At 50.6% G+C, this 24,104-nt stretch overlaps 1 protein-coding gene across 1 annotated transcript in view; it reads left to right on the top strand.

The window, feature by feature from the left end:
- Positions 1-4,331: 4,331 nt before the first annotated feature.
- The window catches only part of robo3 (roundabout, axon guidance receptor, homolog 3 (Drosophila)), an 87,322-nt gene continuing 67,549 nt past the window's right edge, over positions 4,332-24,104 (top strand). Inside the window, 2 exon segments of the mRNA XM_042343889.1 lie at positions 4,332-4,427; positions 20,693-21,019. Coding sequence (XP_042199823.1) covers positions 4,367-4,427; positions 20,693-21,019 — 388 coding nt within the window. The 5' untranslated portion in view covers positions 4,332-4,366.

Raw genomic sequence — 24,104 nt, 5'->3', positions numbered from 1 at the left:
AAGCGCTTTGAGACGTCTCGAAGACGTGATAAGACGCTAAATGCAAGGATTATTATTTTTATTTAACAACTCTCTGCGTAAACAAATTCTTCAAACCCTCTCCCTCTGCTCCCACAGTAAATCCCTGAAAAGACCCTTCATTTACTGACTCACCTTCCAATGGAAATAATTTTCTTTAAATTATAATTTGAAAACCCTCTCTCAGGTCTCCTCTCACCCTCCCCTGTTCAGGGAGACCTCGCTGCTCGTTAAAATACCGCCTTTTTTAAAAAAAAATAACGTGTCCAATTATTAATTCAATTTAATGCTTCTCTGCCCCTGGTTTGGGGAGAGTTCCACAGTGTCCCTAAGCCTTGGCTCTCACCAACCTGTGCCCAGATACTCTCCGGCATCAGGTAAGCAAGGTGCGTCCCTCCGTGAAGAGAGAGTGCGTATTCCATTCCAGACACCGGGAAAGTTCCAAACTGCTAAGTGAGCCATTTCGCCCACAAAATACACGGGCAGTTCACTTACCGTATATCCTGTGAAGGGCTTTGAGACGCCTCGAACACGTGATATAAGGCGCGATATCAAATGCCAGGGTTAGTATCATTGAGAAAATCAAAAAGAAAAAAGAAAACCCTGTAACCGATCGAACAAGGACTTACTTAGACTGGTGCTGATGTGAGGGGTGGGGGTGGGGGCGGGGAGTGGGGGCGTGGGGGTTGGGGCAGTTTTTGACGGCTCTGAGGGCCACTTCTGTCCCACGGGCACCGATGTCTTGAAGCACGGTGATGGGCTTCTGCGTGTGTTAGACGCTCGGTCGGCCAAAAGCAAACAGCTGGAATGAGTTACCAGGACGGGTGGTTGAGGCAGAAACAGCTCAATGGTGTAATGAGAAGATTGTCTGTCGATGGGTATTCTGAAAGGAAATCCCGGTGACTTCTATTCTGGCACAAACCTCTGCTCTGAACTGGCCATAACTTGCCAGGAATGGATGTTAACGGTATATTTGCACTCCCAGAACGCATCAGACTCTTACCAGCTACATTACCGAAATAATTACCTAATTATTATCAATATATAACATCTCCGCAAAGAGACATGAATTAATATTTAAAAGTGATAAATAAATAAAACGGCCAGCTGGTTAAAGACGCCTGGGGATATTTATTTCTGTAAAGATCGGAATTTTTTTTCCCCCCCCCACTTGAAATATTTTATATCACAAATACACCCTTGTAAATTATTTAGTTTTTTATCCAATCCCCGCTGATCCCAACCAAAGACACAGTGATAAAAGGTTCGACTCAAAAGGGGAGCTCGGCTGCTTTCGCTCTGTGTCTCGGCTGCCAGTCACTCACTAACAATCGGGGAAAAGATCTGCAGGATTTTATTCAGTCTCAAATGTCCTCCTCTCTCTCTCTCTCTCTCTCTCTCTCCTGAGCTCAGTGGTTAGAGCGCTCGTCTCGCAAACGAGAGGACCTGGGTTCGCTTCCCAGGCAGGGCGAAACGTTGGCCGTGTTTCCTTACACCACGCGCCTCCGTTTACCTGCCATTAAATTGGAACCCGGTTGTTAGTCGATTGGCGGATGGCTTTTCCGGGAGTATTAGTCCCTTCAAACTAATAATAATTTGGTCCCTCATTCCACGACTGTGTGTGGGACGCTGCTGTGCGCAATTGGCTGTGCGCGTTTCGCCCACAAAATACACAGTCAATTCATGATAACGTATATTCCATGAAGGGCTTTGAGACCCCTCGAAGACGTGATAAGGTGCTATATCAGATGCAAGGATTATTATTATCAATATTATATTATTATTAATCAATTGAGGCCATTGTGTCGGTTCAGATGACTCTTAAAGATTCCGTAACCCTGTGTCCTGGCCGGCGATCCCCGGATAAATGTGTTTATCCGCTTTGCGGCTGATTGCAGGACCCGGCTGTGAGCGAGAGAAGGTTACACTTTGAGGCATTTCGATGTGATAAGACGCTATAAAAAGGCACGTTGTTTGTCTCTGTCGTGATTCCGCTGTGCGTGAAACTGAGAGCTCAGCCTCGCCCTCAGCTCACCGCTCCCGGCTCAGCTCTTTGATGTTAACCAGAAGAGAAGCGTTCAGTTTTGAAACAGCTGGGCCGACATGTGTTTTTGTTACTTCGAAGCGTGTCTCACTGTCTTTCCCACCGTCTCTCACGACTCTCTCTCTCCTCCACTGCCCCCCTCTCTCTCTCTCTCTCTCTCTCCCCCCAGAACCTTCCTTCCTCTACCCAAACTTTCTCGGTTGATCATTCTTATTTAATTTTTGGCTTTATCGCTTTAATAATGGTAATAAAGAATAATAGTCCTCACGTTTGACGTCTTCGAGACGTCTCAAAGCGCTTCACAGGATACGCTGCGAAATGAATTGGATTGTATAGTTTGTGGGCGAAACGCGGCAGCCGATTGCGCACAGCAGCGTCTCCCACAAACAGCCGTGGATTGAGTGACCAAAGTTATTAGGATTATTTTTGAAAGGATTACTTGCTTCACGACTGGGATGGGACACTGCGGGGTGGTTTGGTTTTGGGGTACATCATTTTAAGGATTATTTAGCATTTTGCGAGTGTGGGTGTGTGTGTGAGTCAGGGCTGTGTGTGTGTTGGGGCTGTGTGTGTGTGTGTGTGTGTGTTGGGGCTGTGTGTGTGTGTGTGTGTTGGGGCTGTGTGTGTGTGTTGAGGGGGACTGGGGGGGGACTGGGGGACTGGGGGGGAGACTGGGGGGACAGGGGGACTGGGGATTGGGGGGACTGGGGTACTGGGGGGTCTGGGGGACAGGGGTACTGGGGGGGACTGGGGACTGGGGGGGACTGGGGTACTGGGGGGACTGGGGGACAGGGGTACTGGGGGGGACTGGGGGGGACAGGGGTACGGCTGGGGACTGGGGGACTGCGGGGGACTGGGGTACTGGGGGGCCTGGGGACTGGGGGGGACTGGGGGACAGGGTACTGGGGGGGCCTGGGGTGACTGGGGGACAGGGGTACTGGGGGGGCCTGGGGGGACTGGGGTAACGGGGACTGGGGGACAGGGGGGGACTGGGGTACTGGGGGGGACTGGGGTACTGGGGGGGACTGGGGTACTGGGGGGACTGGGGGACTGGGGGGGACTGGGGGACTGGGGGGGACTGGGGACTGGGGGGGACTGGGGACTGGGGGGGACTGGGGACTGGGGGGACTGGGGGGGACTGGGGTACTGGGGGGGACTGGGGTACTGGGGGGGACTGGGGGGACTGGGGGGGACAGGGGGGGACTGGAGAGAATGTGTGAATGAATGACGATGGATTGGATGGTGAATGGGACACAGGGAAACGTGGAGCACATTCCCACTGATCTGCACTCCGGAGAGAGAGGGAGAGAGGGGGAGAGGGAGAGAGGGAGAGGGGGGAGGGGGAGAGAGGGGAGGGGGAGAGAGGGGGGAGAGAGGGGGAGAGAGGGGAGGGGGAGAGAGAGGGGGGGAGGGGGAGAGAGGGGGAAGGAGAGAAAGAGAAGGATAGACAGAAAGGGTGAAGGGAGAGCGAGAGGAGAGAGGGAGGGAGGATGGGAGAGAAAGAAGGGGATTGAGAGAGAGAGAGGATAGTGAGAAAAGGAAAGAAAGAGAAGGACAGACAGGAAAAGGGAGAGAGAGAGAGAGAGGGATAAAGAAAGGAAGAGAGGGATAGAGAGAGAGAGAGAGAGGAGACGTAGAGAAAGAGGCAGTACAGCCGCGTGTCCATTACACTGAGGGACACACACACACACACACACAGAGAGAGACAGAGGGGGACACACACACACATAGACAGACAGACAGAGAGACCCACAGACAGACAGACAGACAGACAGACAGACACTGCTGTGTTGGGATGTGATGCTGTGGCTGTATTTCGGGACCGGATCCCAGTCCCGGACCAGAGGGTTCGGAAGGAGAATTATAAACCATTTTCCAGATTAATTATTTTGCTGCTCACATCCCCTCTCACTCCCACAGAGAGACACAGAGAGAGACACAGAGACACAGAGAGAGAGAGAGACACAGAGAGAGAGAGAGACAGAGAGAGACAGAGACACACAGAGAGACACAGAGAGAGAGACAGAGACACAGAGAGAGACAGAGAGACACAGAGAGAGAGACAGAGACACAGAGAGAGACAGAGAGACACAGAGAGACAGAGACACAAAGAGACAGAGAGACACACAGAGAGAGACAGAGACACAGAGAGAGACACAGAGAGACACAGAGACAGAGAGAGACACAGAGACAGGGACACAGAGAGAGACACAGACAGGGACACACAGAGAGACACAGAGACAGAGAGAGACACAGAGAGAGACACAGAGAAAGACACAGGGACACAGACAGAGAGAGATCGCCATGGTTTGGGCTGGTGGTGCTTTGCCTGTTCTCCTGCCTCTCATCATTAACTCAGCTCTGGGTAAGGACTCCGTCCCTCTCCCCTCTCCCCTCCTCCCTCTCCCTCTCCCTCTCCCCTCTCCCTGTCCCTCTCCCCTCTCCCTGTCCCTCTCCCCCTCCCTGTCCCTCTCCCCCTCCCCTGTCCCCTCTCCCCTCTCCCTCTCCCCCTCTCCCTGTCCCTCCCCTCTCCCTGTCCCTCTCCCCTCTCCCTGTCCCTCTCCCCTCTCCCTGTCCCTCTCCCTCTCCCTCTCCCCTCTCCCTGTCCCCTCTCCCTGTCCCTCTCCCCTCTCCCTGTCCCTCTCCCCTCCCCCTTCCCTCTCCCTCTCCCCTCTCCCTCTCCCTGTCCCTCTCCCCTCTCCCTGTCCCTCTCCCCTCTCCCCCCCTCCCCCTCTCCCTGTCCCCTCTCCCCCCCTCCCCTCTCCCTGTCCCTCTCCCTCCCCCTCCCCTCTCCCTCCCCCCTCCGTCCCCTCTCCCCCCCTCTCCCTGTCCCCTCCCTCTCCCTGTCCCTCCTCCCCTCTCCCTCCTCTCCCTGTCCCTCCCCTCTCCCTCTCCCCTCTCCCTGTCCCCTCTCCCTCTCCCTGTCCCTCTCCCCCCCCGTCCCTCTCTCCCTGTCCCCTCCCCTCTCCCTGTCCCTCTCCCCCCCTCTCTGTTCCCCCCTCTCTGTCCCCTCACCCCCCCCTTGAATCGAGACTAACGCCATACAATTGTTTATATATATATACTATAGCAATTTAATATTTATTCCGTTGGTTTTCTTATCTGTTAAAATGAGTTTGTAATTGTTATTGTGTGTTGTTTTTTTTTGGGGGGGGACAGAGGGGGGAGAGAGAGAGAGAGAGAGAATGGGAGAGGCAGAGGGGGAGAGAGGGGGGAGAGAGGGGCAACAGGAGTCTGGACTGAGAGCAGAGCTGTGGGAGTTTTATTCCGACACAGGACAGGACTGGGCTGATTCAGCCCTTCTCACAAAGAATGAGAGAGAGAGAAAGAGAGCACTTTTCTTTATTTAGTGTAGTTTTCTATGAGACGTGTGGGGGAGGGAGAGAGAGGAGAGAAAGAGGGGAGGGGGAGAGAGAAAGAGGGGAGGGGGAGAGAGAAAGAGGGGAGGGGGAGAGAGAAAGAGGGGAGGGGGAGAGAGACTGTAAAAAAAAATACTGTTAAAAATCCCCAAACTGAGAAAGAAAGTTAAAGATGTGTTTTTTTTAACACACAGATGTTTGACTTGCAATGCACAGAGAGAGGGGGGAAAGTGTGTGTGTGTGTGTGTGTGTGGGGGGGGGGGGGGGGCAGAGAGAGAGTTTACAGGAGGCTGTGGAGGTGTATGTGGGGTGGGGTGGGTTTTGAGGGTAAGGGGGTAGAGAATTCCCCCCCAAACTCACTGCAAGGGGCAACCACTGCCTGGGATGAGGCGCGTCTCAGGGCTCCGTGGAATGTACAGTGTGGGGAGACCTTCTGTTGATAATAATAATAATAATAATAATAATAATAATAATAATCCTTGCATTTGATACAGCGCCTTATCACGCCTTCGAAACTGTCTGAGTGTGTGTGTTTATTGGGGGGGGGGCAGTGTGTGTATATGGCGGGGCAGTGTGTGTGTGTGTGCGGGAGGAGGGGGCGCAGTGTGTGTGTATATTGGGGTGGGGGTTAACCAGAGCTGCCACAAAGCACATGGTCATCTTGACAAACACTGAGGCGCAAGTGGGGGAGTGTGTGTTTTTGTCGGTCAGTGTGTGAGAGGCGCGTGGGCTGGAATCACAAAGGGACCCAGTGGTGTGTGTGTGTCGGGTGGGGGGGGAGTGTGGCACTTTATTATTAACTCTCAGAGCGGAGAGAGAGAGAGAGAGAGAAACCATTGTCAGCAAACTATACCCAGTCTCCACAGTTTACCCAGGTTTGGGGAAGTTCATTTCTGTGTAATGGTCAGCAAATACCGACCTGTTTATTTAGCTTATTTAATTAAGAGTCCTGCGATCACTCGGTCTCTTTGCGGTGGGTTTTTGAACTGATTTAGGCTTTGGCGGTCGGTCTGTCTATTTGTCTCCCTTTTGGGTATCTCAAGGCTGAGGGCCGTAAGGCTTGACCCCAGCTTTCTGCTTTGTAAACCCTATATTAAATAAGTGGGGCGAAGCCGGGTAATTGGAATCGAGGTACAGATCAGCTATGATCTAATAGAATGGAGGAACAGGCTCGAGGGGCTGAATGGCCTCCTCCTGTTCCTATGAGTGATTGTCCTCCCTTCTGCCCCCATCCTTCCTCCACAACAGTTCTTGTTTCTGGGTCAGAAGGTTCAAGCCCCATGTTGGTGGGACTCGTCCAGTTAGAGCTGGTTAGACTCCAGCAGTTCCCCCAACGCACTCTCTGGCTCTCTCCAACCTGAGCCTAAGACTCTCCGGAATTAGGTAAGCAGGGTGCTTCCATCCCGAGGGAGAGAGAGAGAGAGAGAGAGAGAGAGACAGTGTGCGTGCCCGTTCCATTCGAGACGCAGGGAAATTGCCATGAGTAGGTGGCGCACATATGTGGAAATTCTCAGTCGGGTCTGTAGACTCTTAAGCCGCAGTGATGGGTTTCCGCATGTGTCAGACACCCGGCTGAGCAAAGAAAAATAAACTCTCCTCAGGACTTCCTCGCAGTCGTTTAAGGCAAATCAGTAGCTCAGCTGGGGAGCACACCAGCTCTGGCTTTGTCTCCCTGCTCCCCGCTGCATCTTCTGATGAAACGTTGGGAATGTACTGCTCTCCTCCTGCCTCCCCTGGTTCCAGCCGCGCTATTTGTTTGCTTGTTCAGGGATTAGGGCGCGAGCTCCAGAGAAACCCGACAACATCTCAGAACCTCCGGTTGCAAATTCATCATTAAGCGATTAGCACTCGGAACAAAACATTCGGAACGAGTTGCGGGCATTAACATGCAGCGAACGTAATTATTTCACTAAGAAACAGGATTAAGTTATAAAGCTTCGAGGACCAGAGATAACACCACTGTTATCAGGCTCCGCTGAAACGGCATCTGTTGCCCCCACCCCAGACCAGAGGGAGTCACCCATTTGGGTCTTGTTCGCCCACAAAACGCACAGTCACTACACCTTACACGATGTCCTGCGAAGCGCTTTGAGATGCCGTTCTGCCAGGAAAGGCGCTGTGTAAAATGTAAGGACTGTTCCTGTTGCTGTAGACCCTACTCTAATTTGGTCACTCAATCCATGACAGTTTGTGGGACGCTCCTGTGCGCACTTGGCTGCCGCGTTTCGCCCACAAAAACACACAGTCACTACACTTCACAGTATATTCTGGGAAGCGTTTTGAGAGGCCTCAACGAACATGATAAGGCGCCGTATTAAATGGAAAGAGTATTATTATTACTGTTCTGTGGTTTATTCAATGCTAATGTCTTTGGTTGACATGTAACAAACAACACTGATTAAATCTTGTCTCGTGATCCGCACGTCAAAACCCGTCCCTGAAACCCCCGGCTCAGCAGCTGCTGTTGGCTGCAGTTCAGTTTGAAGGTTTAAATCAAAGTGATTTAAAATAATAATAATAACAATAACAATCCTGGCATTCGATACAGCGCCTCATCACGTCTTCGAGACGTCTCAAAGCGCTTCACAGGATACACTGCCAAGTGAATCGACTGTGTGTTTGTTGGACAAATTTTTGTTTTTGTAACACTCTTTTGTTATTTATACGTCCTCCCACAACAATAACAACAAATTACATTTGCACAGTGTCTTTCACGTCGGGAGGATGTCCCGAGGCACTGGACAAGTCAGGGATTTAGACCCTGTCTCGCCCTCAGTCTCAGACTCTCAGCTGTAAAGATAGAGAGAAGAAACCATGGACTCGTGTTCATTCGAGTCACCCGAACTGTAACCGTCCAACACAAACTGGGCAAGAGAAGCCAGCTTGTCCTCGTCTGACAGCATCTTTCCCTGGCTCCCTCGGTTTGCTGACCGGCTGCGAGCTCCTGCCTGCATGTGACATCGCGTGTCCTCTGTCTAGTGCTGCGTTGCCTGGTCCCAACCCGCTCCGAGCAATCGATAGCAAAGCGTCAACATTCATCACTCACATCTGGTGCACGGCTGATGGTTCTGACGTGCGGAAGCACTGACTTGAGAGGGAGCACTGATACATGGCTCATATTTTCGTGTTAAATGCCGGTCAATCACAGTGTATGTTGACGTCAGTTATTATAATAATAATAATAATCCTTGCATTTGATATAGCGCTTTTCACGATGGGAGGACGTCCCAAAGCGCTTCACAGAACACACTGTAAAGTGAATTGACTGTATATTTGTGGGCGAACGCGGCAGCCAATTGCTCACAGCAGCGTCCCACACACAGTCGTGGATTGACTGATCAAGTTATTATTTTTTTGGAGGGATTATTACCCCTGGAAAGCCATCCACCAACCAACTAACAACCAGGTTCCAACTTACTGCTAGGTAACCAGAGGCGTGTGGAGTAAGGAAACTTGCTTAATGTTTCGCCCTGCCCGGGAGTCAAACCCAGGTCCTCGCGCTTGCGAGGCGAGTGCTCTAACCCGATCAGGGAGGGAGGGGTGGGGGGGAGGTCATTTTAAATGAAGCTGCAAGTCAGGCTGTTTGTTGGTGTTGAAATAACTAAACGGTGTTGGCTGTTGTGGTTTGGTACAGGGTCAAGAGCTGGAGGTTTTAGCCCTTGTTGATGAAGCCAGTTTGGAATCGATTTGATATGAACTGAATTATCAGCCCGAGGAGAATCTTATCCTCCCCCAACCTCCCACCTCCTGCGAGGAGTGCTCTCACTCCAATCCCCGCTCATGCAAATCAGTTCAAATCAAATTGATTCCAGCGTTGATCAACAACAGCTCATGTTTATGTAAATACTCTTTCGCGCGAAAGAAATCTCTGGAAGCGCTTTGCAGAATGAGGCCATACTCGGAACGAAGTGGGATCTTGTCGCGGAGGAGAGCGGGGCCGTGTAATCCGTGCTCAGCAGCCACGTCCCACGCACAGCGACACTAACGTATAGAGCGTCTCTCCTGCTGAGGATCAACGTCTCAAGGCGCTTTACGAAGCGCAACTGATAATAATGATATTGATTATAAATGGAAACTTGTTGCAGAGGCCAACGGAGCAGCTTAACCTGTCTAACCAGTGACGGGCATCACTGATTTGGATCGGATCTGATCTCCTCCCTCCAGAACACCCACCCGACTGTCCCCCCACCACACCCCCATCATAGCATCCAGCTCGGTGGAAATGAGTCCCAGTGTCCTGGTCTCAACCCCACTTCCTGGTAACCCTTTCTCGCTTCCCACCCTCCCAAAGGGTCCTGATGGATTATTCCCATCCATTAGCTGTAAGGCTGTGCTATAAAGCTTTATAGGCGGGGAGTTTGACAAGTGTATGCAGGGGGCAAGTTGAGGTGGGGGGGGGTGAAGGCGGTATGGAGAGTAAACTGGGGAGAGAGTGAGCGAAGGGCCCATAAACAAGGGCAGAGATATTATTTAAATACTTGTGCGTTAGTAAAGCGATTGGGATTGAGGCTGATTAGGGCATTCAATGTTCGTTTGACACAAACGCTATAGCAACAGTCACATCTAATGTAGGATGTGAGCAAGCCAAAGGCCAGAGGGAAAGTAACTGTGGCAAACAAATTGAAATTTACATGGGCTTGGCTTGGGGGCTGAATAATGCGTAAACCAGGGCTTCTGTGGAGGGCCTTGTATTGTTACCTGGTCTTTAAAGGAATTGTCTCCCTCCCTTCACCGCTCTCCCTGTGTGACTGAAGCTCACCGTTCCTCATTACATGTGGTTTCCTGGCGTCTTTTGAGCGCTGTATTATCAGAGGAGCCGTCCTTCGGATGAGACGTTAATCCGAGGTCCTGTCGGCCTGTTCTGGTGGATGTTGAAGATCTCCTGCAGCACTATTGGAAAAGAGAATGGAGTTGCTCTCTGTCTCTCTCTCTCTCTCTCTCTCTCGGTGTCCTGGTCGACCATCCCCCAGATACAATCGCCCGCTCACTTCATTACTATTTGTGGGACGTTGCTGGGTGCAAATTGGCTGCCGCGTTCGTTAACGAAATGGACAGTCACTACACTTTATAGAAGCTTAGTAATAATAATAATCATCATCGTTGCATTTGGCACAGCGCCGTATCACGTTGTTGAGACATCTCAAAGCGCTTCACGGGCTGTATTGTAGAGTGGAGTGACTGTGTGCTTTATGGGCGGAACTGAGTGGAGTGGTTTGAGTCATTCTTGACACTGTATCCGAGGTGAGGATTATTATTATCGTCTTCAGCCTCCAGAGCTATTCTGGGCTGGAGAGAGAGAGAGAGAGAGCTGGAACTCGGCGTGTTTCACTCTCTGAATCGGGATGTGTTGCGGTCACGAGTTTGCTGTATCCTCCAGAGTGTCAGTTGTCTTGAGATGAGATCAGCGTTGAATTTTATTCGGCAGCAGTTTCACGTTCTCTTCCTGCCCTCGTTCCCATTTCAGGCATTTAGTAAACTTCCTGCTGATTGAGGTGAGCATGTCAGTGCTAGTAAATGTAACCCTTTCCCTTTTCAGGCACTCAGTTACAATCCAGCACTAAGTCAGTGTCAGCGAGGGTTAGAGACACAGTAAAGCTCCCTCATTACCGTCCGTCCACACTCCCACATCAGGGTTAAAGACACAGTAAAGCTCCCTCTAAGCTGAGCGTCCACACTCTCTCAAGCGTGATAAGGCCCTATGTCAAATGCGAGGATTATTATTATTATGAAGGACGAATCAGACATGAGAGGGTTAAAGGGGAAATGATGGGATAGACATTTATCGCCACTTCCTATATTGACATTCCTCGCTCCCTCCATCGGGTCCCCAATCATGCCATTATGGTATAATGTTCCTTTATACTCTCGTCTCTCACCTATTGTCTGACTCACACGTACTTCATCATCATTTTCCTGTCTGAACTGTCAGGTACAAGTGCTCCCAGCTGCTGTGTGTGAATGGTCAGTGTAATCACAATCTCCATAAAACACCAGCCTCCGAGGCTCACAGGCTGCACACCCCCCCCACACACACAGATCCAGTTGCAAAATGTTTAATCGTTGACTGTTCCTCACGGCCTGAGGACAGCCATTGCCCACCTAACTGGCTCTGAACGCCCGTTCGTACCATTCTCCCTTCCTCCTTTATTTCGAGCCGACAGTTTCATTATAGAACCATAGAATCTTACAGCACAGAAGGAGGCCATTCGGCCCAACGTATCTGTGCCGGCTCTTTGAAAGAGCTGCCGACTAGTCCCCACTCCCCTGTTCTTACAGCGTAGCCCTGCACATGTTTCATTTTCAAGTACCTATCCAATTCCTTTTGAAAGCTGCTTCCACCGACCCTTTCAGTGCATTCCAGACCACAGCAACTCTCTGGGTAAAAAAAAAATAATAAATCCTTCCCGCCTCCCCTCACCCCCGCACGAGAGAGTCAGCCCAGACTGTGGGCGCAAATCTTCACGTGGGGCTTGAATTCATAACTTTCTGATCCAGTGGTGAGAGTCTGGACTGAGCTTAAGTCAGTGAGAGGAGGAGAGAGGGAGAATGTGAAGAATGACTGTGCTCAAGGTGTTGAATAGCAACAAGAAGAAAAATTAGGTGCAGAATCAACGAGGGCAGTAATTGGGGACATGGGGAGCTCAATGCCGATCCCGCCTGGATTCACCAAGAGGTGGAACACCGTGATCAGATCAATACTAATTAAAATGTACATTTCTCTCTGTTATGACTGTGATTTCCTTTGATGCGAAACACAATTAATTACAGTGGTGGGTGACAAGTATGCAGTCAGGCATTGTGAGAATCTCTGGCACTTTCCGAAAATAATCCAGTCTGTTTTGGGATGCCTTTCTGGCTCTGTGTTTGTACGTGTGGTTAGGTGTGTGTGTGTGTGTTTGTGTGGATAGGTGTTTGTGTGTGTGTGGATAGGTGTGTGTGTGTGTGTGTGGATAGGTGTGTGTGTGTGTGGATAGGTGTGTGTGTGGATAGGTGTGTGTGTGTGGATAGGTGTGTGTTGTGGTGTGTGTGTGGATAGGTGTGTGTGTGTGGTGGTGTGTGTGTGTGGATAGGTGTGTGTGTGTGGATAGGTGTGTGTGTGTGGATAGGTGTGTGTGTGTGGATAGGTGTGTGTGTGTGTGGTGAGGTGTGTGTGTGTGTGTGGATAGGTGTGTGTGTGTGGATAGGTGTGTGTGTAGCTCGCTGTGTGTGGATAGGTGTGTGTGTGTAGCTCGCTGTGTGTGTGTGTGTGTGGATAAGTGTGTGTGTAGCTCGCTGTGTGTGTGTGGATAAGTGTGTGTGTAGCTCGCTGTGTGTGTGTGTGGATAGGTGTGTGTGTAGCTCGCTGTGTGTGTGTGTGTGGATAGGTGTGTGTGTCTAGCTCGCTGTGTGTGTGTGTGTGGATAGGTGTGTGTGTCTAGCTCGCTGTGTGTGTGTGTGGATAGGTGTGTGTGTCTAGCTCGCTGTGTGTGTGTGGATAGGTGTGTGTGTGTAGCTCGCTGTGTGTGTGTGTGTGGATAGGTGTGTGTGTAGCTCGCTGTGTGTGTGTGTGTGGATAGGTGTGTGTGTCTAGCTCGCTGTGTGTGTGTGTGGATAGGTGTGTGTGTCTAGCTCGCTGTGTGTGTGTGTGTGGATAGGTGTGTGTGTCTAGCTCGCTGTGTGTGTGTGTGGATAGGTGTGTGTGTCTAGCTCGCTGTGTGTGTGTGTGTGTGGATAGGTGTGTGTGTCTAGCTCGCTGTGTGTGTGTTTGGGAATTATTGAAAACATCTATGGCGCTGATCAGACGTGCGAGCCGGGTTCCTGGGGGACTGTTGGGGTTGAGGTCAGCTGTAGACCCCTGATCCCGGTTGAGATAATGAAGAGAAACTCAGCGACGGAATTGAATTTGAAGAAAGGGAATAGCGGGGGGGGGGGGGGGGGGGGAGTATCTCTTTATTCTGTCCTTGTGCAGATGGGACTGAAATTGCTTCAGTCGCAGAATCAGAGAATCTTTCAGCTGAGGCTATTAATCCATCGCGGCTGTGTTGCAAGAGCTGTCGGTTTAGTCCCTCTGCCTTTCATTTTCCCGTTCTCCCCCCCCCCCGTCTGCCCCCCCCCCCCCCCCCCACACACACACACACACTCACACAATATTCCCTTAAATTCGCTTAAACAATACACATTCATTACGGTTTAAGGTGAAACCCTGCGAAGCATCTCTCCACCGCGATATCAGACGCGAGGATTATTTATTTCATTGTTAAAAGCTTTGATTGTTTCCACTGTTGGATTGCTGGCTTGGACACTCGCTCTCGCCAGGTTAAACAGTCACAGGAACATTCCTCCGAACAGCGCCTTCGAGACGTCTCGACGACGTGATAAGGCGCTATATCAAATGCAAGGATTATTATCACATTGTACTTAACCGGAGTTGGCCATTCTGAATTGATTCGGAGAGATTTAACAATGGCAGTTTCATTCCCACAGCTGAGTTCAGATGCAAATATTAATAATAATAATCCTTGCATTTGATATAGGGCCTTATCACGTCATTGAGACGCCTCAAAGCGCTTAACAGGACATACAGTAAAGTGGAGTGACTGTGTATTTTTGGACTAAACAAATCCCTTTAACAGAATAGAACAATGTGTCATTGGCAATCATTCCTTAAATTAACCCTCAAGTTGATTGGAGCAGCAGTTGAGGAGTTTTCATCTGATATTCTCAGCGCGTCAAAGGTCTCCCTGAAGAGGTTGCCTCAGCTCCCGCTGTGCGTTGCTCACGTCGTGAATGTCGTCGGCAATTCCTTTTCTGTCTGCAGCGAAAACAGTCTCCAGTTTGCGAAGAGTTCAAGCCAGGAGGGAAGGGAGGGCGGAGGCTCAGCCGTGCGCTGTTTGCTGTACCTGTTTGGTTGCTGCTGTGCGTAGATTTGTGCTCGTGTACGGCAAGCTGTCTGGCTGCGTCAGACACGTGTTCATTCCACCAGCCTCTTACATCAGTGTCAGCCCGGCTCAGTGGGTAGCGCTCTCTCCTCTTGAGTCAGAAAGTTATAGATTCAAGACCCACGTTGGGGATTTTGAGCCCGTGGTCTAGGCTGATGGTCCAGTTTAGCGCTCGGGGCAACACCATATTTGGGTGAGATGTTATGCTGAGGAGCTGTCTCTGTCTGCTCAGGTGGGCGTTAAAGATAATAATAATAATAATACTCGCATTTGATATCGTGATTTTTCATGTGGTTGAGACGTCTCAAAGCACTTCATAGAATATATTAAGTGGAGTGACTGTGTATTTTGTGGGCAAAACACCAATTGTGCACAGCAGTGTCCCACACACAGTCATGGATTGAATGACCAAATTATTATTATTTTTTGAGGGATTATTTCCCCTGGAAAGCGATCCTCCAATCAACCGGGTTCTTACGTACTGCTATGTAAACGGGGGCGTGTGGAGTAAGGAAACTTGCCTAATGTTTTGCCCCGCCTGGGAATCGAACCCGAGTCCTCTCACTTGCTCTAACCACTGAGCTACAGGACTCCACAATCCTGGTCAAGGATCCAGTCAGACACAAGCAATGTCCCCAGCGATTTCCTCTCAGATGCCTTCGGGATCTTTAATTCCCTGGAACCCAGACATCGAGCCCCTTCCCTGACATCAGACACTCAGAGCTGATCTGGATCGCTCCAGTGAGCACCGCTGAGCGGAGGGAGACTTTCTAATGAACCCTCCATGGGTTAAACTGTAATTAGGCACGAGCTGGAATAGCAGTGACTGAATCATTAGTATTCAGTGGAAAACATTCATTGGATTCGGGACTTTTTTTCCCCCATCGTTCTCACTGTGTCTCGTTCTTCCCGAAAGTAGCTTCAAGTTCCACAGCTGGGCTACTTTTGAGCCCATGGTCTGGGCTGATGCTCCTGTGTAGTACAGGTGAATCAGCTGTGTAAAAATCAACATTGGGGTAGGAGGGAAGGGAGCAGGGGTGGTGGGGTAGAGGGAGAAGGAAATGGTTTGAGTGTGCGAGACGTATAGACAGATTTCTTTTCGTTAAGAAACCGTTAACAATCATCGGAAAGAAGTCCCGGGGCTCTGGACAACCAGGAGGTTTGGACCCGAGTTGGGGTCAGGAGGGGTGGAGGGCAGTGGGGGTGGGTGGTTGGCCGAAAGCACGGTCGAAGAGGAAGGTCCTTAGCACGGGACTTGCATTTGCTTTGCGCCCCTTGTGCAGGGTAGCGTCGGGGAAAAGCCTGAACCTCAAAATCACCCGCCCCGCATGTTCGTGCTTCCGAAGCGAAATGGTTGGACGTGGCATTTGCTTCCCGTTGACTGGCAGAGCAGTAATTGAGCGAGTGAGCCGGGGAGGAGGCAGCACCAGACGAGCCCTGTGGCTTCACACTGCCACGCTCTGTTCTGCTAGGAATCGTCTGACTGAGCCTGGCTCCGAGCTCAGATTCTCTGGGGTCGAGCTGCTTCCCTGTTGCAGCTTCGGAATAATTATTCCAGCTGGTTTGTTCGTTCCTGTGTCAGACGGTCCCTAAAGCCCCACCACCATCCCCTCCCTCCAACACAAGTGGTTGATTTTTCCCCTCCACCTTTGTGCTGCTATCTATTCTCTCTCTTCTCCCTCTCTCGTACCCTGAGCAGGTCACATAAACTTGCTGGACACGAAAAGACAAACTGAGCTCCATCTCAAAAGTTATGAAAAGCTAAAAATAATAATAATCTTTGCATTGACACAGTCACTCCACTTTACAGTAAATCATGTGAAGCGTTTGAGACATCTTGACGAACATGATAAGGCGCCGTATCAAGTGCAAGGATTATTATTATTATTAAGACAGATGTTTCTCTTCCCCCACCTCTTCCCCCCCCCACCCCCCACCACTTGAAAGGCGAGGTATAAGTGCAAATTGTATAATTCGAGCCTGTAGAGCAACCACAGACCGAGCTCAGCTGATATCTCACCTGCCAACATTGATCAGTGCAACTAATTGTGCCGTTGGTGCTTTCCTTCCAATTAGCAACACTTGCCACACGGACTAGGGTACAGTCAAGGCGTGAGGTTAAGTTGAGGAGAAGGTTCTCACTACCAGAGGACTTTGATTTTTCTCAAACTCCAGCTCACACCCTTTACCCTAGGCGGTGGGAGGGGAGAGGAGGGGATGGTTGGGGAGGGGAGGGAGGTGTTGTTGTTTTATGGCACTTGTTGGATTACCTCCTGGGTTCCATTTTCATGAAGTGCGTCAAAGATGATGGATGGTTTGTTCCTTTGAAGTGCCAGGCCTGTGCTCCAACTCGCTCTCCCCCACCGAGACTTGAGTCGTAAAGGGGAAGACTGACGTCAGGGTTTGAAGGGCAGCATTGGGGACTGTGGACATGGGAGTCTTCAAGTGAGAGGCATTTCCTCTTTTTTCCCCCAGCCCCCGCAGTGTGTCTGCCCCTCCCTCACAGATGATGTCCAAGTGTTGTGTCAATCAGACAGGGAGCGACTGAACTGACAAGTGACGTGACCAGGTTCCTCTTACTTGCAGCTGAGCAAACAGGCGTGTGAAGTAAGGAAACTTGCCTAAGGTTTTGCCGCGCCCAGGAATCAAACCTCGGTCCTCTTCCTTGCGAGGCGAGCGCTCTAACCACTATTCTACAGGGCTCGACAAAGACACTTAGATACAGACTCTGAACAAGGAGGGGGTGGGGGGGGTTGATTGAAGAGGTTTAACACTGCAAACATAATACTGTGCCTGCAAACCTTCTGACTCGGAGGCAAGACTGAGCCAGGTTGTTGCCTGTTGCGGCCCACGAACACAAAGGCACAAAAAGATGCTTTCGCTGACAGATACTCTCACACAGAGCTTCCAGCCTGACTTCTGATCAGCACAGCGGTCCGTTAAACTGATAGAAACCGCATCATCTGGTCAATATTTAATTACATTGTAGTGCATAGTTAGTGGGTCAGTGCCCAGAAAGACAGCACCGTGCACGCTGCTGTGTGTTTAATCACACAGCTTTGATTTATAATCACTCATGTGAGGGCTGACAGCAGCAATTTAGCAAACACGGGTTGCTCCAGGCTTTGAGCTGTGCACATGGCTGTCGGGACCACTTTGTAACCATCAGACAGTTGCGGGGAATTAACATTCACAGCCCATTGTCTAATTAAGGTGATTTTTCAACACTTTTGTGCAAACCGCTGTTGTTGCCGATGATAATACAGTGGGAGGAATTGAGCTGTGTGCGAGGTGCCCGGTGACACAGGGCACTTGGCTGGGTGGTGGAGTTGGAATCATGTCGTAATTATTAATATTCCTTGTGTTTACACAGTGCCTCGTCACGTCACTGAGACTCTCAAAGCACTTCACGGGATATACTGTAAAGCGTGTATTGCGTGGGCGAAACACGGCAGCCAATTGCGCACAGCAGTGTCCCACAGACAGTCATGGATTGAGTGTCCAAATTGTTTTTTTAAGAGGGATTATTATTACCCCCCCCCCCCCGGAAAGCGATCCGCCACAGGAAACACAGTCATGGTGCTTTGAGACGTCTCGACGGTTAAGTTCTGATCTGGGCGAGGGGCACTATAGTGTTGTTGTTGATGATCTTCCCCTCTCCCATGTTGAGTTGGTGAATTAGCAGCTGATTCCTGGCTAGCGACACAGATTCTGCATCGTTGCTTTAAGAGTTGTCAGTGCAGGTCATAAACTTTGGGTTGGAGGGTCGGGGTGGGGGGGGGGTTCGTGTATAACGGTTGAAGCATCTCAGTGGGTGGCCGGGGACAGCTGGGGTGGTAGACAGTGGAATGGATGTGTAAACGCATGCGATCCCAGTTGCTGTATGCTAAGACCTCCTTATACTGACAGCGCAGCACACACCTACAAGGGCTGACCACTGAAGCCACACCTGTTGTGCTACTTTTTTCACATCCCAATCTTAAAAATTATTGAACCTTTGGGGCCAACAACGGAAAGTAAAAAGGCCTAATTTCAAACCCCTAAAAGCCGGTCAGTATGGCGTCCGGTAGCTCAGTGGTTAGAGCCCTCGCCTCACAAGCGAGAGGATCTGGGTTCGATTCCCGGGCAGGGCGAAACCTTAGGCGACTCAAAGCGCTTTACAGAATATACTTGTGATTATTGTATAAGTGTTGTGATTGTGTGTCTTGCGGATGAAAGAAAGAGTGCGTAGGAACAATGGTTTGGAGTTTAGGAGGAACGAGAGAGGTAAGTTCGTAGGAGCAATGACTGGTGGCGTAGTGATAAAATAGACAAGAAGCTTTGCGACCAAGAGGGGGAGAGAGAGAGGAGGGGGGATGGTTGGAGGCTAAAGGTGAGAGATCAGATAACAAGCTTTGTCCTCATGTTCTGCTCCCAGCACTTTGTGGTTTGTAATGTTACACCGGTTATTAGGAGACTCAAATTCCATTGGAGCTGATGATTCTCTTCAGCATTGCCCCGGCATTTAGGAAAGGTTCCACTTGACAGCAGTTGATTTGAGTCAATGAAATGGCTTTGGTCGTTGGTGACCGACCGGGCAGGACTAGGGCAGTATCCCCAGAGCAATCACATGGATTCGATTCCCAGGCGGGTCAGGGTGAAACCTTAGACAAGTTTCCTTACTCCACACACACGCCTCTGTTTACCTAGCAGGAAGCAGGAACCCGTTTGTTAGTCGATTGGTGGATCACTTTCCGGAGGTAATGAATCCTCCAAAAGAAATATATAATAATTTGGTCACTCAATCCACGACAGTTTGTGGGGACGCTGCTGTGTGCAATTGGCTGCCGCGTTTCACCCACAAAATACACAGTCAATTCACTTTACACGACAGGGTGCGAAACCCTCAGACACGCCTTCATTACATCGCGGCTCGACTCTGCAAACTCACTGCTTGTCGACCTCACCAACTCCGCCCTCCATAGGCTGCAGATCATCCAGAGCTCTGCAGCCCGTGTCCTCTGCCGCACCGGGCTCCGTCACCCTATCACCCCTATCCTCGCCTGACTCCACTGGCTTCCCATCACACAGAGGATAATCCTGGTCCTCACCTTCAAAGCCCTCCATAGTCCCTCCATCTCGCCCCTCACTCGCCACCTTCAAGACCCACCTGTAGACCCTCCTCTTCGACCGTGCTTTCGATCTCCCTGCTTCCCCTCCTGCCCTCCACCCTCCCCCACCCCAACCCTCAGCTCGGGGCCATAACTCTGTCTGTCCAGTGCCTTGGGACTTCCTCCCGATGTGAAAGGCACTACACAAATGTAATTTTATTGTTGTTGTATTCTGTGAAGGGCTGTGAGATGTCTCAACGACGTGATCAGACCCTATATCAAATGCAAGGATTATTATTATTATAGTATGTAACAGAGTATTATAACGAGCCTATGGAGGGTATGTAACAAGAGAGTGTAAAACCTGGAGTGTTAAAGCTGGCAGTCTGGTTGTTACAGAGAGAGAGCCACAATGAGAACATTATTTGAGCCTGGGCTAGCGTTAAATAAATACCTAGTGGAGTGCATATCTGTTTGTTTTCACAGTAATGGACTCTTTATGCTTTTGTGAAGAGCACATTAGACATTGAATATGTCCCCCTACAATGTCATTAAGTGGAGGATATTAGCATCAGATGTTTCTCTCTGAGACAGAGCCAGGTTTGGGGCAGATAAGGAAACCAGTGAAATTGAATGGCTGTTCACAGTAATGTACCTGTGGGGCCCATCAGTGCCACAGGAGATAAGTGCACTTTTGCTTTCTGTGAGCTGATTAATCTGTTTGTCACCAAAATGAGATTCACTTAACGGTGAAGTAGACATTGAAATTGCAGCCAGACGGGGAGACTTGAGTTAAGCACGTGGCTGGCAGGTAACGCATGGTGTCAGGGTTGGTTGGCCTGATAGCCATAAGGTCTGATCTGACCATAGTGTCTGGTCTGGGTGTCTCAAGGTCTCTCTCTGAAACACACGCCAATGAGAAATCTTCATTTGAGAAGAAACAACTTGCATTTTATGGCAGCTCAAGTTATTAAGGTTGTTGGGTTCAAGCCCCAGGTCGGGACTTTGGAATCACACAGCCTCAGCTGATGCTCCATTGCAGCGCTGGGGGTGGGGGGGATTTTTACATTGTCGGAGGTGCCGTTATTCAGATTAGATGTTAAACCGTGGCCCTGGGTTCGAGCCCTCAGGTCAGGGCTTCGAATCGCATAGTCTAAGCTGACGCTCCAGTGCAGTACTGGGAGTCTGCGGTCAATGTCGTCCTGTGAGCCAGGACGCTGAAGCGAAGGACACTACCAACTCTTTGTTCCCTGTTGCGCCCAGGCTCGAGGTTGCGTCTGGAGGACTTCCCTCCCCGGGTGGTGGAGCATCCGTCGGACCTAATCGTATCGAAGGGGGAGCCGGCGACCCTGAACTGCAAGGCCGAGGGCAGGCCCACCCCCACCCTGGAGTGGTACAAGGACGGGGAGCGGGTGGAGACGGACAAGGATGATCCCCGCTCCCACCGCATGCTCCTGCACAGCGGCTCACTCTTCTTCCTGCGGATTGTCCACGGGCGCAGGAGCAAGCCCGACGAGGGGGTGTACGTGTGCGTGGCCAGGAACTACCTGGGGGAGGCCGTCAGCAGGAACGCATCGCTGGAAGTCGCAAGTAAGTGCCTTCGTCCCATCACTCTCTGAGGTCGGTCTGCGGCTGAAAGGCACTATACAGACAAGTGTCATTTCTTGTGGTTGTTGTTGTTGTTGTTGGGTCAGGAGTTTGTGGGTTCGAGCCCCCAGGTCAGGGCTTCGAATCGCATAGTCTAAGCTGACGCTCCAGTGCAGTGCTGGGGGTCTGCAGTCAATGTCAGGAGACACCATCTATTAGCTGTCAAACCAAGGGTCCTGTCTTGCCTGTTCATAATCCCGCAGTACCCAGTTGCTGGTATTGTTACCCCCCGGGGAAAGCGATCCGCCAATTGATAACAAGCGGGTTCCCACTCACTGCTGATAAACAGAGGCGCGCGTGTGGCGTGAGGAAACTTGCCTGAGGTTTCGGAATCGAACCTCGGTCCTCTTGCTAGTGAGGCGAGTGCTTTTAACCACTTCGCCGTGGGACTCCAGAGTCGAAGTACCGGTGAGCCAGCCAGTGACTGTGGAACCGCAAGTCAGGGCCGTTAATCAGGAACGAGGGAGGCTGGGACTCGCTGCCTTTCAGTCAACGTGGGAAAAAAAAGTCAAAATATTTAATTTCGTTAGCGTGTCGGTTCTCGAAGGGTTAACGCCTGACACGAGCTGTCAACACAACAGGAGACGGGGTCTTTGAGGAGAGGCCTTAATGTGTCGGCCTTGTCAGCAACAGCCAGGCTTCTTGGAAACACCTCACAAACACTGACATCCCAACCTGGGTGCTAGTGTTTCCCGAGTGCTGGCCCCTGCCCTCTGACACTGGGACCCTCATCTCCTCCGGCGCTCAGCCGGGCGATTATTGATCCCCCAATCAATGGCTTAACTCAGGCGCGCGCTGGTTAATAAACACTGGGCTTTGAGGGTCTTTGGGACAAGACAGGAGGGGTGGGGGGTGGGGTGAAGGTTGGGGGGACAGGCAGAAATGCAGAGCTTGACATTGCAGGTTGTGATGGATTGGAAATTGATGATGGCGACTTGGAGGGAACTGTCGGGTCTTTCAGATTAAAGTTTCCCCCCCCACACACCCTCCTCTCTCTCTCTCTCTCTCCTCCTCCTCCTGCCCCCCACTCGCACCCTCTCTCCCTCCCAACCCCCCCCACCACCACCAATACACACCCACCCACCCACACACTCCAGACTGCGTACAAAAACTGCTGGGATAGACAGAAAATGTCCTTTGTCCGCAGGACGAGATTAGATCATTGGTTAAAGAAACAGCACACAGTTCAAACAAAGAATGTTCTTCATCTTCCATCTGAAATTCAAATCTACCCCCTTCCCATTACCGCCAGCCCCACTCAGCCATCTGCTCCATTAGCTACAGATGTTGCTGCAGTGCTACTCAAGGAGAGTTAATAGAATTCTGATTAACTAATATCCTTCTGGGTTATCTCTTAAAAATGTTTTCGCTTTAATGGCCTTGACATGATTGGGGATCTGGAGGGGCAGTGGGCAGGCATCTGGACTAACCTTAGTGCAGTTACAGTGTCAGTAACGCACAGCTCTGCCGTGGCAGAAGTTAATAAAAATATTAATAATAATCCTTGCGTTTGATGCAGCGCCTTATCACCTCGGCGAGACGTCTCCAAGCACTTCACAGAATGTACTGTAAAGTTAATTGACTGTGTGTTTTGTGGGCGAAACGCGGCAGCCAATTGAGCACAGCAGCGTCCCCCACAAACAGCCGTGGATTGAGTGACCAAATCGTCAATAATATTAGGAAAGGAACCCACCATAATAATAATAATCCTTGCCTTTGATATAGCACCTTCTCACGTCTTCAAGCCGCCTCAAAGCGCTTCACAGAATATACTGTAAGGTGTAGTGACTGCGTGTATTTTGTGGCCTAAACGCAGCAGCCAATTGCAAAGCTTTCTGGATGTGCAGTTGCGAATCCACATCCCATTTCCTCCCCTGTGTGACTGTATGTACCTGACTGTGACCAAAATAATGAGGCAATTTAATGATTAAATCAATGTTCATCGCTTTTAAGCCGCCCCCCCCCCCACCCCACCCTTCTCTCCTCCCCCCACCAACTCTCTGATCTCAAACTTAAGGCCAGCAGTGAATTCCTGTGGTCGGCAGATTGTGGATCACTGCTTGGCAATCAGTGCCGGGAAAATTTGGCTAATACTCCCCCTCCCAAACTCAGAGGTGTTGAGGTCAGGTGCTCCTAACTGAACCCAGAGAGCGGAGAAAGGGGGGGGAAAAAGAATTTACGGCAGAGAAAATAAATACACTGTACATTATATGGGCTGAGATCATGGCTTGACCCCACCACAGCAGGATGTGGTTTCAGTGTGTGATTATTCCTGCCGCACAATCTATCTCTGTAGCATCTTACTGTACATTTTAATTAAGCCGTCCCTGTTGGCTGAGCTATGGCTTCAGAGTCAGAGAGCTGTGAGCTGCAGCCCGCTGTCAGCGCTTGAACTCACAGTCTCGGCTGACTCTCCAACACGGCACTGGGGCGAGAGCTGCATCGGTAGTGGTGCCGTCCTTCAGATTTTGTTTTAGGCGGCTGGCCGTCTGACCCATCACAAAGAGGTCTCGCAAGCGAGAGGACCCGGGTTCAATTCCCGCACGGGTCAGGGCGAAACCTTAGGCAAGTTTCCTTACTCCACACATACACGCACTCCTCCTGTTTCCCTAGCAGTAAGCAGGAACCCGGTTATTAGTAGACTGATGGATCGCTTTCCGGGGGTGATAAAATTTGTTCACTCAATCCACACTGTTTGTGGGACACCGCCGTGCACAGTTGGCTTCCGTTCTTCGCCCACAAAATGTGCAGTCACTCCACATGACAGTATATTCAGTATAAACAGGTCGGAGATATAGGGATGATGTGCTAAGGCGCTGTATCAAATGCAAGAATTATTATTATTATTATGATCCCCATTCTTTAAGAGTCCCTGAACCAAACTACAGAGAGAGTTCCACATATCCTTGGACTTTTCCCTTTGCCTTGGATGGAGCTCGCGCTTTCTTCCCAGAGGGACGCCCTTCGCTCACCTCATCCCGGAAAGTTGGAGACCGTTAAACCAAGGTTGCTCAGATGAAGAATGAGT

Source organism: Callorhinchus milii, unplaced genomic scaffold, assembly GCF_018977255.1.
Source record: "Callorhinchus milii isolate IMCB2004 unplaced genomic scaffold, IMCB_Cmil_1.0 Scaffold25, whole genome shotgun sequence".
Taxonomy (NCBI): Eukaryota; Metazoa; Chordata; class Chondrichthyes; order Chimaeriformes; family Callorhinchidae; genus Callorhinchus; species Callorhinchus milii.
Note: the sequence above shows the minus strand (reverse complement) of the source record. Positions and strands in the feature narration are given on the sequence as shown.